Below are 16,819 nucleotides of genomic sequence, written 5' to 3' on the forward strand. Positions count from 1 at the left end.
GACACACGGGGGTCAGGTCTTGAGGGTTAGGAGATGAGGCGGCTCCGGAGAGGCCCTGCTGCAGTGATTGCGGAGCGAGAGGATGTGAATTTAAGATCCATGGGGCAGCAGGATGGAGCTGTTGCTGAGAGAATTGAGAAGATGCAGAGATGGGAGGAGAGTTGCTGCTTCTGGGTTTTAAAACCCTGGGTGAGGCCGGGCGCGGTGGCTCAAGCCTGTAATCCCAGCACTTTGGGAGGCCGAGGCGGGCGGATCACAAGGTCAGGAGATCGAGACCACGGTGAAACCCCGTCTCTACTAAAAATACAAAAAATTAGCCGGGCGTGGTGGCGGCGCCTGTAGTCCCAGCTACTCGGGAGGCTGAGGCAGGAGAATGGCGGGAATCCGGGAGGCGGAGCTTGCAGTGAGCCGAGATCGCGCCACTGCACTCCAGCCTGGGCCACAGAGCGAGACTCCGTCTCAAAAAAAAAAAAAAAAAAAAAAAAAACCCTGGGTGAAGTGACTGAGGTCCAGTGTGGTCTCGTCCCTGGATTATCGAAGTGTGGGCAGAACAGGAGGTGGGTGTTCAGAGCAGAGAGCTCCCGGGGCCTTCCCAGAGGCGGCTTCTCCATGGTGAGAGATGGGAGGGGCCGTGCGTGGCGGCCATAGGGGTCTCATGCTTGGGAATGGCTTGTCCACGTCTGCCCTGAGCCTGTGCTCTGCTGCTGGCATCTGTGCAGTAGAATTGTGGGTGCTAACACAGTGGGCTCTGCTTACAGAATGCGTCTGTATTGGCGGAAATCACAGAAACCCCGAAACTGGAATAATGTAAATGCCTGGCTCATCCCTTCTGGGAATAGTCCAGAAGACTGCTTACGATACTCTTACATTTTTATTTTGAAAGAAGCCCTCTCATTCCTTGTATGTGTTTGCGTGAGCGTGGGCAGATGCCTGCGAGAAGCACTGGGCTGCCGCTGTCCCTCTCCTTGGCCAGGGAGAGTGGAGAGAGCAACAGGCTTGCCCCTCTGTGTTGGGGGTAAACCACAGCTTATATAGGAGAGATCCAGGGGTACCCCACACATGGTCTGCGCGTGTGTAGCGTGTGTGGACCGTTGATGTTTGTATGGACAGTGTTTAGTCTTTGTCCCTAGAATACAAGAGAATGATTATTAAACGGGTGAAGCATAACTTTTTTTTTTTTTTTTTTTTTTTTTTTTTTTTTGAGACGGAGTCTGGCTCTGTCACCCAGGCTGGAGTGCAGTGGCGCGATCTCGGCTCACTGCAAGCTCCGCCTCCCGGGTTTACGCCATTCTCCTGCCTCAGCCTCCCGAGTAGCTGGGACTACAGGCGCCTGCCACCTCGCCCGGCTAGTTTTTTGTATTTTTTAGTAGAGACGGGGTTTCACCGTGTTAGCCAGGATGGTCTCGATCTCCTGACCTCGTGATCCGCCCGTCTCGGCCTCCCAAAGTGCTGGGATTACAGGCTTGAGCCACCGCGCCCGGCTGAAGCATAACTTTTAAAAAAAGGATAGGAAAGGCTGAGTGGGGTGGCTCACGCCTGTAATCCCAGCACTTTGGGAGGCTGAGGCGGGTGGATCACGAGGTCAGGGGATCGAGACCATCCTGGCTGACATGGTGACACCCCATCTCTATTAAGAATACAAAAAAATTAGCCTGGCATGGTGGCGGGCGCCTGTAGTCCCAGCTACTCGGGAGGCTGAGGCAGGAGAATCGTTGTGAACCCAGGAGGCGGAGCTTGCAGTGAGCCAAGATTGTTCCACTGCACTCCAGCCTGGATGACAGAGCGAAACTCTGTCTCAAAAAAAAAATGTCTGGGGAAGCATGCTAGTCCTAAAACTTAGATCTGATTCCCAGCAGCCTGCGTGAGGTCGTAACTTGTCTGCTTACACTTTTTTGTTCTCTTTGCTTTGAAGTCGCATCTGGGACACCGCCTCAGGCCAGTGCCTGAAGACGCTCATCGGTGAGTGTGGCTCTCTGCGTGGAGGCTGGGTCTGGGGAGGGCCTCCCCTGCTGGGTCCCTGCCCCTGTTCTTCACCAGCTCCTCCTTCCTTCTCTGTCCTGGGTCTGCCCCTGTAGGAGGAGCCTTCCTCCTTGTCCGACCGTTCTGCCAGCTCCTCCTGACCACCCGCTGGCTCTGTTGCTCCTTCTGGTGAAGTTTTCCTGCCGTGGCCTTTCTTCTCTTGGGCCAGTTTGGGGCTCCTCGGCCTGTGCTGTCGGGCCTCACTCGGTCCTCTGCTCACTAGCGTCCTCTGGGCACCCCCATCGCCTCCTGGCTTCGGGCCCCTGCTGTCGCGCCAGCCTCTTGGATCATTCCTTGAGTAGACAGGATGAGCACCTGCCTATCTGCTGGGGGTGCTGCCGAGGTGGATGGAGGTGCGCTGGGGGCGTGGAGAACAGGCCCGAGGTCTTCACGCCTCGGCAGGAGGAGAGGAAGGAGGGTCGTGGCGTGGCCTGGGTGGGCAGGCCAGGTGCCGGGCAGGGTGCAGGTGCCGGGCAGGGTGCGGCCTGAGGGTCTGTGGCGGCCCGGGGTTCGCAGCCGCCCCGTGCAGAGCCTGCAGAAGGGAGCGGAAGGGCTTTCATCTGGGGAGTGTAAAGAAGCCTAGGTTAGACGTGCGGGATGGGGCACACCTTAAAGAGGGAGCTGGGGGCGGACCCCCTGTGTGGGGAGGCACCCCGTTTGCGCTCTTCTTCCCCCTAGTCTGTCGTAGCCTGCTGGCCCAGCTGACACCAAGCCCCACAGACTGGGAGGCTTTCAGTGGGAGGAATGTGTTTCCCCGCAGTCCAGGAGGCTGCAGTCAGGATCGAGGAGGCCTCTTGGCTTATAGGTGCTGCCTTACCCTGGCTTCACACTGGTGTCCCTGGTGCCTCCGTGTGTCCAACTGTCCTCTCGTATGGACACCACCTGGGGCCTCATTTTCACTCTGTTGCCTCTTTGAAGGCCTCGTCTCCAGTACGCTCACCTCTGAGACTCTGGAGGCCTGGGCTTCAGCATGGGTCTCCTTGCCACAGCAGTCTATGTAGCTTCCTGCCTTGTGGGGCCAGCCTTTTGCCATGCATCCCTCCTGAGCGAGATCACACCGTCCTTGGTGTCCCCTGAACGGGCCCCCTGTGCTCAGCTGTGTGTGCCACTGTTGTGTGAGCGCACGTAACCCTCACGGCCACCTGCGAGGAGGGATGGTGTTCTCCCCCTGCAGAGAGGCCCCTTCACTAGCCCAAAGCTCCACAGCAAGCAGGTGCAGGGACCGGGATTCCAGCCTGGGCACAGGTGGTTTTGGGCGCCCCTGAGCCCAGGGTGGGGACAGGGGTCGCTGCGTAGCAGTTTTTCCGTCGGCAGCTCCTCAGGTCTAGTGAGTTAGGCCTTTCTGGACTTCACTGAGACAGGTCGGCTGATGCGTTCCTTCTCCGTGAGCTCTGCCCAGGCAGCCTGGGTTAGGCATGCAGACACATTTGCCCTTAGCTGTGTTAGGGGAGCCTGGCCCCCGGCCCTCACGGTGGCCTCAGCCTGCCTGGCCGTGTGATGTGGGGTGCCCCTGAGGGAGGGCCTGCGTGGCCTCACAGAGTCTCCCGTGCCTTTTCAGTGTGTGTGACCGGGCTGAGGGAGCGGAGACGCCAGGTGCCTGGCGAGGCCAGGCGTCCCCGTGGTGGTAATGCCAAGGGCCGCGTCCTTCCCGGTGCTCGGGACACACCAGCGCGTGCACATGCTCGTTGGTGGCGGGGGGGGGGGTCCCTGATGGGGCCTGGGGTGGGAACTGCACCAGGATACACCTTCCTTGAGATTCCCCCCTCCTCACTCGGGCGAGGGGAAACGCCTTCCTCCGGTTGTGAGGGTTGTGGGGTTGTCACGTCCTGAAAACTCTGACCTGTACATGGACAGCTTCTGGGAGCCTTGACTCTTTCAGCTGTGTGAGAAAAAGTGGCTCTACTCTGCCCCCAGGGCTGCAGGGTCCAGCTGATAGGCCTGGGCCTTAGCTGTGGGTGTGACAACAAGCAGATGGGTTGTGTGGGCGTGAATGCCCCTTGCGTCGATAAATTCTTAAAAGGAGAATTTCCGGCCGGGCGCGGTGGCTCAAGCCTGTAATCCCAGCACTTTGGGAGGCCGAGACGGGCGGATCACGAGGTCAGGAGATCGAGACCATCCTGGCTAACACGGTGAAACCCCATCTCTACTAAAAAATACAAAAAACTGGCCGGGCGCGGTGGCTCACGCCTGTAATCCCAGCACTTTGGGAGGCCGAGGCGGGCGGATCACAAGGTCAGGAGATCGAGACCACGGTGAAACCCCGTCTCTACTAAAAATTACAAAAAATTAGCCGGGCGCGGTTGTGGGCGCCTGTAGTCCCAGCTACTCGGGAGGCTGAGGCAGGAGAATGGCGTGAACCCGGGAGGCGGAGCTTGCAGTGAGCCGAGATCGCGCCACTGCACTCCAGCCTGGGCTGGGCGACAGAGCGAGACTCCGTCTCAAAAAAAAAAAAAAAAAAAAAAAAACAAAAAACTAGCCGGGCGAGGTGGTGGGCGCCTGTAGTCCCAGCTACTCGGGAGGCTGAGGCAGGAGAATGGTCTAAACCCGGGAGGCGGAGCTTGCAGTGAGCTGAGATCCGGCCACTGCACCCCAGCCTGGCCGACAGAGCAAGACTCTGTCTCAAAAAAAAAAAAAAAAAAAAAAAAAGGAGGATTTCCAAGGTGACTTCCCCAGCTCTTTTTGCTGCTGGTGGAGTCGTCCCTCCGTTGAGTTGGGCATTCGCCAACCTCATCCCTCCCCTGTGAGGCAGGTGATTCCTGAGAATGGCCACTGCCCGGTGCCAGAGGAGGCCTGTATTCCTAAAGTCCTGGTGTCAAGGGGCCCCCGGGGCCATGGGCTTGAGGTGTCAAGAACCTGCTCACGGCTGGTGTGCGTGGCTAGGCCACCCTTCGGGGCACCAGGGGGTGGTGGTGCTGGCACTGGTGGTGGTGGCCGACCTCACTCAGATGTCGCACGTGGGGGACGGGGAGCGGGTCCCACCTCCTGTCCCTGCCCAGCTGTCAGCGCCCGCCCCGTGTCACCTGTCTGTTTTTATTGCAGATGACGACAACCCCCCGGTGTCTTTCGTGAAGTTCTCCCCGAACGGCAAATACATCCTGGCCGCCACGCTGGACAAGTGAGTACTGCGTGGGACCGTGGGGGCGGGCGTGTGGCCTCCCCAGCCAGAGACACCTGCTCGCCAGCGTGAGCCTTCGGAGAGCATGTCGTGGGCTTAGCACGGGACCCAGGCTCCTGCTGGAGCTTTGGCTTCTGGGCAGTGGCCTGTTAGGTCAGAGGGCAGGCCCCTGCCCATCCCTTCCCGAGGCTGAACCTCAGGTCCGACTAAAGGAGGATTTAGGGTCGGTTTTCTGGTTGAGTGACTGTGGCCGGGGCAGGCCTAGCCATCCCGCATGAAGGAGTAGGTGGTCCGGGGTCCTCCAAGGCCCTTTCTGGTTCTGACCTCTGAGGACCTTGGTTTTACCTCTCACAAAGCCGCTGCCCTCCCGGACTGTTCTCTAAGCTCCAGCTTTCCCACGCATGCGGCCTCAGCCCTGTGGGTCCAAGTCTGGGCCCCGATCCTCTGAGGGCTGTGTGATTGGGTGGTAAAACCTGTTCTGGATGTTTCCAGAACCAAGAGGACTTCCTCACCCTTTTGAGGATGACCTGAGTCAGGGACGATAACACCCGTCAGCTTCCTGTTAAAGTCTCTCTTGGAACTGCAAATACTTGCGGCTCTCACACTGTGGCTCCCCAACGCCAAGTCACTGGACTCTGAGCCTGAGGGGCCCTCACCCTGACGGGGAAGGGGGTTGCATCCCCGCTGGCTTTTGCACCTGGCGCTGATGGTGGCCGTGACGTAGTGGCTGCAGAGTTGGGCGTGGGGACAGGACGCCTCCGGCCGTGCCGCCTCACGCCTCTCTCTGTCTTGCAGCACTCTGAAGCTCTGGGACTACAGCAAGGGCAAGGTGAGCTCCCGCAGGCTCGGGCCCCCGTTGTGCGCCGTCCCTGGGTCATGGCCTCTGGTGGGGACAGAGTGGCCCCGCTGATGACAAAGGAGAGGAGCTCAGAGAACCATTTCCACGGGTTTGGTGCAGATTCCTGAAAAACCTGGGTATTCGTAGGGTGGCAGTCTGCAAGTTAAATCTTCGATTGTGTGGGTTTTGTACTTGTACTTTTCAGAAGTAAGTGTAGTCAGTGGTGAAACGCCTTGCTTAGAACGTAGAATGATACAAAATCAAGGGGATCCATGACTCTGTGACCAGCCTGTCCCCTCCTGTTTCAGTGCCTGAAGACGTACACTGGCCACAAGAATGAGAAATACTGCATATTTGCTAATTTCTCTGTTACTGGCGGGAAGGTGAGTCTTATGACCTTGAAGCGTCTCACGCGTTCCCAGCTTACTCTCCCGAGAGGTCACCCCTGTTACAGGTTGCTTTACACTCAGACGCTTTTCTGTGCCCACACAATGAATTTCCATTTCAACCAAAGTGCGCTGCGCCAGGCACCGGGGACACCTTGTCCCGTCTGTTTCTAGGTCCAGCTCCTTAATGGAGGCAGGCAGCCTGTTGCCGGGCTCTGCTGGCAGTGCTTGGCCGATGCCTTCCGAGGGGGTTGGGACCCCACAGGTGGAGCTCCGCGGCTCAGGGTGTCCCTGGGTGGGTGCGCTGGCTCCGAGGCTGTCCACCCGCCCCAGCAGGGAGGGGAGTGTTTTCCCGCCCACCCACACTGGTCTCGATGCTGCTTAGACCGGGGTGACTCTCGGGCAGCATGTGTATGACACACAGACTCAGGAAAGGGGGACCTGAGAAGCATCTTCCAGCCTGGAAGCCTCTCCTGGGGCAGGCAGGTGCCTGGCTTCTTTGAGCGAGGCCCGTGCTGGGGTAGAGCAGGCGGGGCTGTGCGCACTGGGGGAGGAAGCCTCAGGCCTGGCTGGAGGGCAGGCACGGCTTTTTGGTTGAGTTCAGCCAGGCAGCCACCAGCGGGGTGGGCGTGGGGCGGGGCATAACTGGAGATTCTGCCCCTTCCACATACACGAGCGCTGACCTGCTTTTCCTTGCCCTGTTTTCCCTGCTTGTTGTTACTTAGTGGATTGTGTCTGGCTCAGAGGATAACCTTGTTTACATCTGGAACCTTCAGACGAAAGAGATTGTACAGAAACTACAAGGCCACACAGGTGAGGGCCTGTGCTCCCGCAGCCACGGCTGCCTGTTGATGTGAGGACAGTTCCTGTAGGTGAAGCGTAGTCTGCCCGTAGGGTGCCGTCGTCTTCCCCTTCCCACCTCAGCCCTCCGCTGGCCCCATTGAGGAGCTGCTGCTAAGAGCTCTTGCCCAAGGCATGGAGCTGGTCACTGTGCTGCCGACTCGGACCCAGGGCTCCTGTCTTGAACCCTGTTTCTTCCTGTTCTGCCGGGTATTCTGGTCCGGAAGGTGTGTGTGGCTGTGGGACTTTAGGTGGGTGTAGCGTGTCCCACTTCACGGCGAGCTCCGTTTCCTGGGCCGGGGACAGTGAGGTCATTGCTGCCCCATCCTGGAGGCTCTGGCTCCTTTCGATTACCTGTTCCCTCTCCCAGAGAGACCCCTGCTGCATGCAGGCCTAGTGGGCTCCACAGCGGTGCTGGTTCCCAAGCGACCTGGGGTTGCCCCTCCCTGGGTCCTGGCTGCCCTCTGCAGCCACCACTGCTTCCTCACCCTCTGGCCCTGCATTTCCATGTCTCATGGGGCCAATGAGAGCATGGGGGGGCAAGCCCTTGTGGAAACTGGGGGAGGTGCTGCTTCTCCCTCTGCTCGAGCAGCTTCACCCAGCCTGGGGTCAGCACTCATGTTCCGCGGCGGGCCTGGGCCTTCCTCCGGGTCCTCACCGGTGTTCTGGGGTTTCTTTGGTTTATGTAGAAGTTGTAAACTGTGATTTGATGTGGCCGACCTTGCACCAGCCTGTTAGATCTGACCGCCCTGCTCGGGTGGTGGACTTGTCCTCCCTGTGACAGAGCCAGCCCCGTGGAGCGCTCTGAGGCTCAGCATTGGTGGGAGGTGGCGGGAGTGGGCAGCTCAGGGTCCGAATAAAAGAGGGACATTGTCGATAAAGGACTGAGGACCGTGAGGGGTCTGACTGGGGTCCTTGTGCGTGCTGGCCTCTGAGCCAGTCCTGCTGCCACGCTCCTCCCTGTGGGTGCCGAGCTGCTGCTAGTAGGGGCATGCGGGGCTCCTGGTCTGCAGGCAGGGCTGACACTCCCTGTGGCCTCCTGCCCCTGCCCCCCAACCGGCTGTGTCGCCCTGGTACCAGCTGCTGTCCCCTCGCTCCCCTCCCCTGGGCTCCCTGTGTCGAGGGTGGGCAGCAGCTGCTTGTCCTGAGACCTCCCGGGTGGTGTGCAGGAGCTACCAGCGTTTCTGGGGAGAGGTGGAGCTCAGTCTGGGATGGCGCCCAGGGCACAGGGATGGCTGTTTCTGACTGTGTCTTTGTTTTCAGATGTTGTGATCTCAACAGCCTGTCACCCAACAGAAAACATCATTGCCTCTGCTGCGCTAGAAAATGACAAAACAATTAAACTGTGGAAGAGTGACTGCTAAGTCCCTTCGCGCCTGCCCGCGAGGGACTGTCGGGACGTTGACCCGGATTGGCAAGAAACATGGTGTCTTGGAGGTGGTCCCCAGGGTCTGCGCCTGGGGGTCAGGACAGGGCCTGATTCGAGCCGCCTCTTTGAAGATGATTTGGCCGAGCGGAAGGTGTGGACCACCGGAAAGTTCTAAAAGTTGCTGGTGACATTTCTTGCCAATTCTAACACTGTCTAGGGAAGAGTTCCTAGTCTATTGTGTTCAAACAGAGTCAACAAAAGTTTTTAATTTTTTATTACAAAAGGGTGAAGTTCAATTTAACATGCGTTGTGTTTTTTCAGTAAACGTTCTGTATCTTTTTGATATTCCATGACCCAGTGCACGCCATCACCGCCACCGTGGCCCCGCCAGCTGGCCTCCCCTTTGGCCTCGGGCCCTGACTCCTCCATTCCCGCCAGTAGCCGTTGCTAGTGTGTTTTTGTCTTTCTGGAAAGCAGCATTGTGTGGTTGTTTTCCGTGTAAAGAGCCGTTTGTGTCTCGGGAGCTTGTGGTCCACACGTCGACAGCACAGTCATTGCGCACGACGCTCCTGTTTGTCTCAGTGTCCCTGCAACAAGCAGCACCACAGACTGTAATAAAAGGTGGGGTTTTGTGAATGGTTGTGGCAAGTGAGTCCTTGTGAAGCTCGTCTCCATGTGGCTTTCTTGGAGAAAGGCTCCCCTGGGGCAAGAGGGCGGAAGGTTTCTTCGGAAAGGTGGTGCTGAGGCTGGCTGCGCCTGCTCTCTGAAGCCGCCGCCTTCTCTAGGTTCACTGTTCAGTGTTGCTGGGGGAGGAGCGGGGGTGGGGAGGTTCTTAGTTGCGAAGGAGCCAAGCTCCTGATGGGCTCCCGTTGGGATGTGGAGGATGCCTGTGGCATGGGAACGCTCCCTGAGCCCTTCACTCCAGGTCAGATGCCAGTGGGACTGATGCGCCCTATGAGGGCTGCAGGGTCAGCGCTGCCCTTCGGCATCCTCGAGGGGTTGGGTGCTAAGCGCAAGCCTCACTGTCCTTGCCGGAACCCTCACTCGCCCGCCCACCCCTCTGTGCTCCTGGCGGTGCGGCTTCCTGGTGCTCACCTGCACAGCAGTTTACAGTGGAGGCCAAGCTGGCACCTCTGGGGAGCGAGGCTGAAACCTGAGCTCCGTGGAGACCGTTGTGGTGAGGGCTGCCACACAGGGCGGAGCAGGGTGGCCGAGGGCACGGGCGCCTGGGTCTGTCCCACGGGGCAGCGCTTTGGGGTGGTGTAGGCTGTGATGCTCTGGGAAGCCCGCTTGGGTCCTGGGTCTACAGAGGGCCCTGGCCCCGGAGCCCAGCCAACTCTTCCTCTCTCAGGGCCTGGAGTCCTGGGGGAGCCCAGCCGGCTCTGCCTCTCAGGGCCTGGAGTCCTGGGTGAATCCTGCAGGTTTTTGGTTGCACTGGCCCAGGGAGGAAGCGGGGGTTGTCAGGTGGGCTCTCCTGGGGGTCCTGCAGTGGCAGAGGTGAGGAGGGGATTATCCGAGGCATCTGGAGATGTATGTCCTGTGGTTTCCCTTGCCCGTCTGTTTCTGATGAGGTGTACGGATGAGTGACCTGCGCTAAGAAGTGAGTTACCACAGTGAAAATGGGTTGGTTTTTGTCTTCGACGCTCAGGGTCTGGGCGCCTCACATTTGCAGTCTGTTGTGACAGACACGGGAAGCTCCGTGTGCCAGCCTGCGGCTGCCCTGCTGTGGGGGTCCTGGGGGCGGCGAGCCTCCTTCAGTCTTGTTCTGGGGAGGATGGCCCACTCCGGGGAGGGGGTGTGCTGTGCTGAGCGCTGTATCCCTGAATATAGTTTATTTTTTCTACATTTGAATTCTGTTGTAGATTTATGTAAAAATACATTCTTTTTGAAAATAAAAATTTTCATGTCTTCTAATTTTGTCCTGTGAGAATTTCTTAACTTCAAACGTAGCTGTCTCTGTGGGGTGGGAGGGCGGCCGCCCTGGGGCTTTGTCCCTGGTGGTGGGGGTAGTGTCTGGTGTGCCAGTGTGCCCCACAGGACAGCCCTGGGTTTTTACGGTAACCGTAGGAAAGTCATCTCTTTGTGCTAATTATTCTATGTATTTTGTATTGATTTTTCCACTCTTAGGTATATATCTGTGTGCTAATTACTGACAGTGTTAGGCAGGTAGGCACAGATGAGGAGAGGTCCTCCAAAGTCCTGCTGCCACCACCGTGCTGGGGAGTATCTTCCACGGTATGCCTTACAAACTAACAGGAGCTTTCAGATGTGAAGAGCGTGGCGCCCCCAGGTTCCTTCCTGTCCTTGCTGCAGGAACTTCCTTGTTCATGGGCTCCTTCTGTTATTTTAGTACAAATCCCAGACATTCTACCATGTAAGCGGTGAACGTGTGGTGTCTCAAAATAATTCTCCAGAAGCATTATTACCACAATGCCATTTTCATACCAAAAAAGTTCTCCAACCCTCTGCCTTTTTTTTTTTTTTTTTTTTTTTTTTTTTTTGAGATGGGGTCTTGCTCTGTTGCCCAGGCTGGAATACAGTGATGTGATCATGACTCAATGCAGCCTCAACCTCTTGGACACGAGTGATCCTCCCACCTCAGCCTCCCAAGTAGCTGGGACCACAGACACATGATACCATGCCTGTCTTAATTCTTTTATTTTTGAGACAGGGTTTAAACTCGCCCGGGCTGGAGTGCAGTGGTGCCATCTCAGCTCACTGCAATCCCATATCTCGGGTTCAAGCGATTCTTGTGCCTCAGCCTTCTGAGTAGCTGGGATTACAGGCCCAGCTATTTTGTGTATTTTTAGTAAGAGTCGGGGTTTTGCCATGTTGGCCAGGCAGGCCAGCGAATTTTTTAATTTTAATTTTGCAGAGATAGGGTCTCACTATGGTACCTAGGCTGGTCTCAAACTACTGGCCTCCAGTGATGCACTTCTGCCTCCCAAAGTGCTGGGACTGCAAGCGTGAGCCACTGTACCCAGCCCCCCTAAAATTCTTTAATTGAATATCTGATGTTCAGATTTCCCGTTGTCTTAGTATGTTTAAAGAAAGTGTTCCCGTATCTGCACACATTCACGCATATACACACGTCACATGCACGTGTACACATGTATATATGCATGTAGGGCACACCTGTACATGGGTGCACACAAGTACGTTTGTGCAGCGAACGACAGCATGTGTATGTGTATGCAGATGTACCTGCAAGGTATGTGTGCATAGGGTATGTGCACATGCGCAAATGCATGTATGTGCTTGTATACGTGTATGCCTGTGTATGGAATCGGGAGCCAGACAAGGTCTTTACCTGCATCTGGTTAGTTTACCTTAAGCCTTTTTTTTTTGGAGACATCTTGCTCTGTTGCCCAGGCTGGAGTACAGTGGCATAACCTCAGCTCACTGCAACCTCCACCTCCCAGGTTTAGGTGATTCTCCTGCCTCAGCCTCCTGAGTAGCTGGGATTACAGGCACCCACCCACCCACCACGCCCGGATAATTTTTGTATTTTTAGCAGAGATGGGGTTTCACCATGTTGCCAGACTGGTCTTGAACTCCTGACCTCAAGTGCTTTGCCTGCCTTGGCCTCCCAAAGTTCTGGGATTACAGGCATGAGCCAGCGAGCCCGCCCCTCAAGTCTTTTTAAATCGTCAGGTCCTCCCTCTTTTCTGTACCATGTATCCGTTGAAACCAGGTCGTTTATCTTGAGGCCTCCTGGTCTGGTTTTGCTGAGTGCGTCTCCGTGGGGCCGTTCAGCATCTTCCGGTCTCCTGTGTTCCCTGTAACCTGGCAGTGGGGGCAGCAGCAGGCCACACTCCATGCTTGATTCAGGACACGGCGGGTGGCCGTGGGTGCGTGTTCAAACAGCTGACTCATCAGGAGATTGGTGTTATTTGATAAACATCTTTCCAGTCGTTACTCGAGTTCTATGTTTAAAAACCTACAGGAGTTTGTGCCCAGGACAGACGTGACGGATGGAGACACATGCACAGATCAGGGGAACGCTCTCACCCCGCTTGCCGTTCTCACTCTCTGGGGTGCCTTTCTGGTGGTTTCCATCTATGGGAACCATGCACAGGTGGGGTCCATCTGTGTCATTTAGGAAAACAAGCTGCGTGTCACATCCTGGCACATCCTGCTCTTCAGCCCATGAAGGAAGCTCTCAAAACACTGCGGTGGGGTAAGGTGTTGGCCGTGTGGATTCACCGACCCAGCAAGGAGCTACCTTAGGGTCAAGGATGAGTTCTGAGAAATAGGAGAAAAGAGTCAGTGAAGAGGAGAATCAGGTATGGTTACCCAGAGGACGGGCAGAGGATGCTGAATCCCAGTAGAGTGATGCCCGCTCCTGGGCTATGGACTGAGATGGCATTTCACGCCCTCATGGGAGACCCTGACCCTCACCACCAAGCCGGACGGGTGCGGGGGAGCAGGGGTGCAGGTACTGTTAAAGGCGAGATCCACTTGGCAAAGATTTTTTTTTTTTTTTTTTTTTGAGACGGAGTCTCGCTCTGTCGCCCAGGCTGGAGTGCATGGCGCCATCTCGGCTCACTGCAAGCTCCGCCTCCCGGGTTCACGCCATTCTCCTGCCTCAGCCTCCCGAGTAGCTGGGACTACAGGCGCCCACAACCGCGCCCGGCTAATTTTTTGTATTTTTAGTAGAGACGGGGTTTCACCGTGGTCTCGATCTCCTGACCTTGTGATCCGCCCGCCTCGGCCTCCCAAAGTGCTGGGATTACAGGCGTGAGCCACCACACCCGGCCGGCAAAGATTTTACATAACTCGACTAATGAGGGGGGTCTGTAAGACGTTACAACCGCTTGAAAGTACCACACTTACGCAGGCAAACGAATGCTGAGACAAATTGCAAATAGATTCAAAACTGGCAAAAGGTCAAAATCCACAGTAATAATCGCATCCCACTGGGCAGGCACATTCAGCTTCCCACAGTTTCGAGCTGTGAACAGTGAAGAGCAAAGACTCCTTAGGTCGAGTGGAGGGTGTTTTCCTTATGCCTATTTCAAGGTCTCTCTCAGTTTTTCCTGATTGTCAACTCTTAGGTCAAAAGCTTGGTGAGCGCCGGCTGCGGTGGCTCACGCCTGTAATCCCAGCACTTTGGGAGGCCGAGGCGGGCGGATCACGAGGTCACAAGATCGAGACCATCCTGGCTAAACGGTGAAACTCCGTCTCTACTAAAAATACGAAAAATTAGCCGGGCATGGTGGCGGGCGCCTCGTAGTCCCAGCTACTCGAAAGGCTGTGGCAGGAGAATCGCTTGAACCCGGGAGGCAGAGGTTGCAGTGAGCCGAGATCTGACCACTGCACTCCAGCCTGGACGACAGAGCGAGACTCCGTCTCAAAACAAAAATAAAAAAAGCTTGGTGAGCAGGAGGGAGGGTTCCCATAAGGCCTTTTGGGGAGGGAAATACCAGAATATAGGGTGACCCCAAGGGTAGGGGCTGCAACAGATGAAGGTCGCTTGGCAGCTTCACTGTCGGGGTGCAGGGGATGGGGTGGGCCTGGGTTTCCAGCCTCCAGGCTGAGCCCTCCCTTGGATCGGCCCACCCCCTCCTAAGGGATGCGGACCAGGCTGTGGCTTTAATGTGGCTGGTGTGCTGACCGCGCAGGCTGAGCCCTGGAGCGGCGCGCACTTGGCCTGCCTGTTCTCCGCATCCCAAGCCTCAGTGCCGGGCCCTCCAGTTCCCGGGGCCGGCGCCTCCGGCAGCCTTGGCTGTCTCAGCAGGTGGCACCGCGTCCTTCCCCGGAGGGGAACTGACACCCTGCAGTTACCCCTGACCCTGCCCTCCACGGCTGTTGGCACATCTTCTCCAGAACCCAGGGCTCTCAGCCCCTCCATATGGCCCGCATCCGGCCTCCGGCCTCGCCCCGCCGCAGCCCCGAAGGTCTTCCCGCTGCCATCCTTGCCCGCTGGGCTGTTCTCAGCGTGATCGCCGGAGGGATGTCCTTTGAGCTCATTCAGTCCCGTCCCTACCCTGCAGGAGGTTCTCCAAGGTCTCGCCCTTGCTGAGGGTCGAAGCTCAGGTCCTTGCACAGGTCCGTGGGGCCCCGGGCCAAACGGGTCATCCCCTGACCCCTCTCCTAGCCCCTGGCTCCCCTCCAGCCCCGGGGCCTTGCGGAGCCCTCCCTGCATCTCAGGGCTCCGAGGTCCTCGCGCCTCCTTGGATCTGGACTTGGGTGTGGACCTCCTCGTCCGCCCTACTCGCTGGAGCCGGTCTCCACGGGGCTGGGGGCGGAGGCCCTGGAATGGCCGGGAACGCGCTCTGGGCGGGCAGCGGCTTCGCTCGGTAGCTGCTGTAACTCCGTGCCGTGCCCAGTGCTTAGTTTTCTGTGAATGAATCAATGTTAAGCGGAAACTTCCATCAGACTTTGAACGAGGCCCCGAACGTTTGCGATGCTGGGGACGCGCCCGTCAACCCGCCGAGCCGCCCTGTGCTTGAGGCTGCGACCGGGCCGCCCGCGGGAGACGGGCCCTGCCGGGTGTCGGGACGCGAACACGACCCAGTGCCAAGAAGGGGCGGTGAAGAAGAAGGGAAAAGCCCCACGCAGCGGCGGGACGGCGCACCCGTGCACACGCGCATCCCCAGCCCGCGTCCCGGGGAAAGAAGACGAAAGAAGATAAAACAAAAAATGCGCCGGGCTTTGCAGTGGCTCACGCCTGTAATCCCTGCACGTTGGGAGGCCGAGGGCGGGCGGATCACCTGAGGTCAGGAGTTCAAGACCAGCCTTGGCCAACATGGCGGAAACCCCGTCTCTACTAAAAATACAAAAAATTAGTCGGGCGTGGTGGCGCGCGCCTGTAATCCCAGCTACTCGGGAGGCTGAGGCAGGAGAATCGCTTGAATCCAGGAGGTGCAGGTTGTAGTGAGCCGAGATCGCGCCATTGCACTCCAGTCTGGGCGATAGCGTTAAGACTCCGTCCGAAGAAAAACAAAAAAACCACAAAAAACGATGGTTAGATGCCACGAAGTAGGTGGCAATGCCTTAACCGTATGCGTGTTGTCAGGCCCGAGGGCCTCTTCCATCCTTGTCAAGGGGAGTGCTAACCTTCTCTCCTTTCATACAACACGCCCAGCCTCCCGTGAGGCTCCATATTTAAGGGCCAAAAATCCATTCACCTTTCGGTGAGGGCGACTTGTTATTCGCTATCTATGGAGGTACATTTACAGAAATGTCAGGGTCCAGTGTGAAACCACAACTGTTCGCATTCAATCGTCTTTATTAGTTTGAACGTGTAAGAAATAAATCTACCATTTTTCGTGCCTTAATATATTCATAAAAGCAGCCAATTAGAAGCTGAGGGGAACAAACGGAAGTCCCGAGCGTCCTTCAGAGAAGTAGATTCCCCCGGAAACAAAACAGGGCGGGCGCGCACCTCCTGCGGCGACACGCCCAGCAGACGGCGGAAGGCGGGAAGGAACAGTCTACGGAAGTGAAAGGTTGGTAACGAATCAGAGAACAAGGATCGGAAGATCCGCTCCACGGACTTCCGGACGCGGCCCTGCCAGGGGAACAGCGGGTGCTCTGAACGCTATGGGGCGCTTGACGCCGCTGCGCATGCGCCGCGCCCCCTCCGCCACGTTCTCGCAAGCCCTGCGCGGTCTTGGGTGGAGAGTTCGAGCCTTAGCATGGCCGAGTGCCCTGGAGCCGGTTTCGGCTCTGGCGTTCGCACATGCCCTCGGGCTCCAGGTTACAACGTCAGTATTGGCGCTTCGGCGCGGTCCGGTCCTGTTCTCGTCCTCCGTTGCGTGGCCCCCCGGGCGGTTCTGGCGCCCCGCAGGCCGGGCCCCTCCCATCGCCTCGGTGGGCAGGGCCCTGCGAGGCTCGGGGACCGGGAACACGCGGCCTTCCTGACAAGGAGCCCGAGGGTCTGCACGGTCTGGGGCACCACCCGGCCTGGCGAGGATCATCGCTGTGGCGCGATGCACATGCGTCCTCAACACCTCTGCACATTCATGCACGTGTGCATACATGGTGCACACACGTCCTTACACGTATGTACATGTGCATGTCTACACGCGCACGTCTACACGTGCACATGTCTGCACACGCACACGTCTGCACACGAGTCACACTTGCAAGTGCACGCATGCATTGTGGACACACGTTTACACACCGGAAGATGTGTGTACACATGCAGACATATGTGCCTGCGCACATGGATGTGTGCACAAACAAGCACAGAGGTCCTCAGTGGCCCACTCCTGGTGGCCGTGTGCTGTGGGCTGTGAATGGCC

At 57.5% G+C, this 16,819-nt stretch overlaps 1 protein-coding gene and 1 non-coding gene across 5 annotated transcripts in view; one reads left to right on the forward strand and one right to left on the reverse strand.

Annotated features, from left to right (window-relative positions):
• Positions 1 to 10,481, forward strand: part of WDR5 (WD repeat domain 5) — a 28,039-nt gene extending 17,558 nt beyond the window's left edge. For all 4 annotated transcript variants that reach the window (XM_050760140.1, XM_050760141.1, XM_050760143.1 and 1 more), the window contains exons 9-14: positions 1,913 to 1,959; positions 5,059 to 5,134; positions 5,930 to 5,963; positions 6,281 to 6,355; positions 7,084 to 7,171; positions 8,462 to 10,481. In XM_050760140.1, coding sequence (XP_050616097.1) covers positions 1,913 to 1,959; positions 5,059 to 5,134; positions 5,930 to 5,963; positions 6,281 to 6,355; positions 7,084 to 7,171; positions 8,462 to 8,562 — 421 coding nt within the window. In that variant the 3' untranslated portion in view covers positions 8,563 to 10,481. The remainder of the gene's footprint in view (positions 1 to 1,912; positions 1,960 to 5,058; positions 5,135 to 5,929; positions 5,964 to 6,280; positions 6,356 to 7,083; positions 7,172 to 8,461) is intronic.
• A 5,044-nt stretch (positions 10,482 to 15,525) lies between these two features.
• On the reverse strand, positions 15,526 to 15,651 carry LOC126938180 (U6atac minor spliceosomal RNA). The gene has a single exon (XR_007720004.1). It is a non-coding gene; the product is annotated as a U6atac minor spliceosomal RNA (small nuclear RNA).
• Positions 15,652 to 16,819: the final 1,168 nt, after the last annotated feature.

This window comes from Macaca thibetana, chromosome 15 (assembly GCF_024542745.1).
Source record: "Macaca thibetana thibetana isolate TM-01 chromosome 15, ASM2454274v1, whole genome shotgun sequence".
Classification (NCBI taxonomy): Eukaryota; Metazoa; Chordata; class Mammalia; order Primates; family Cercopithecidae; genus Macaca; species Macaca thibetana.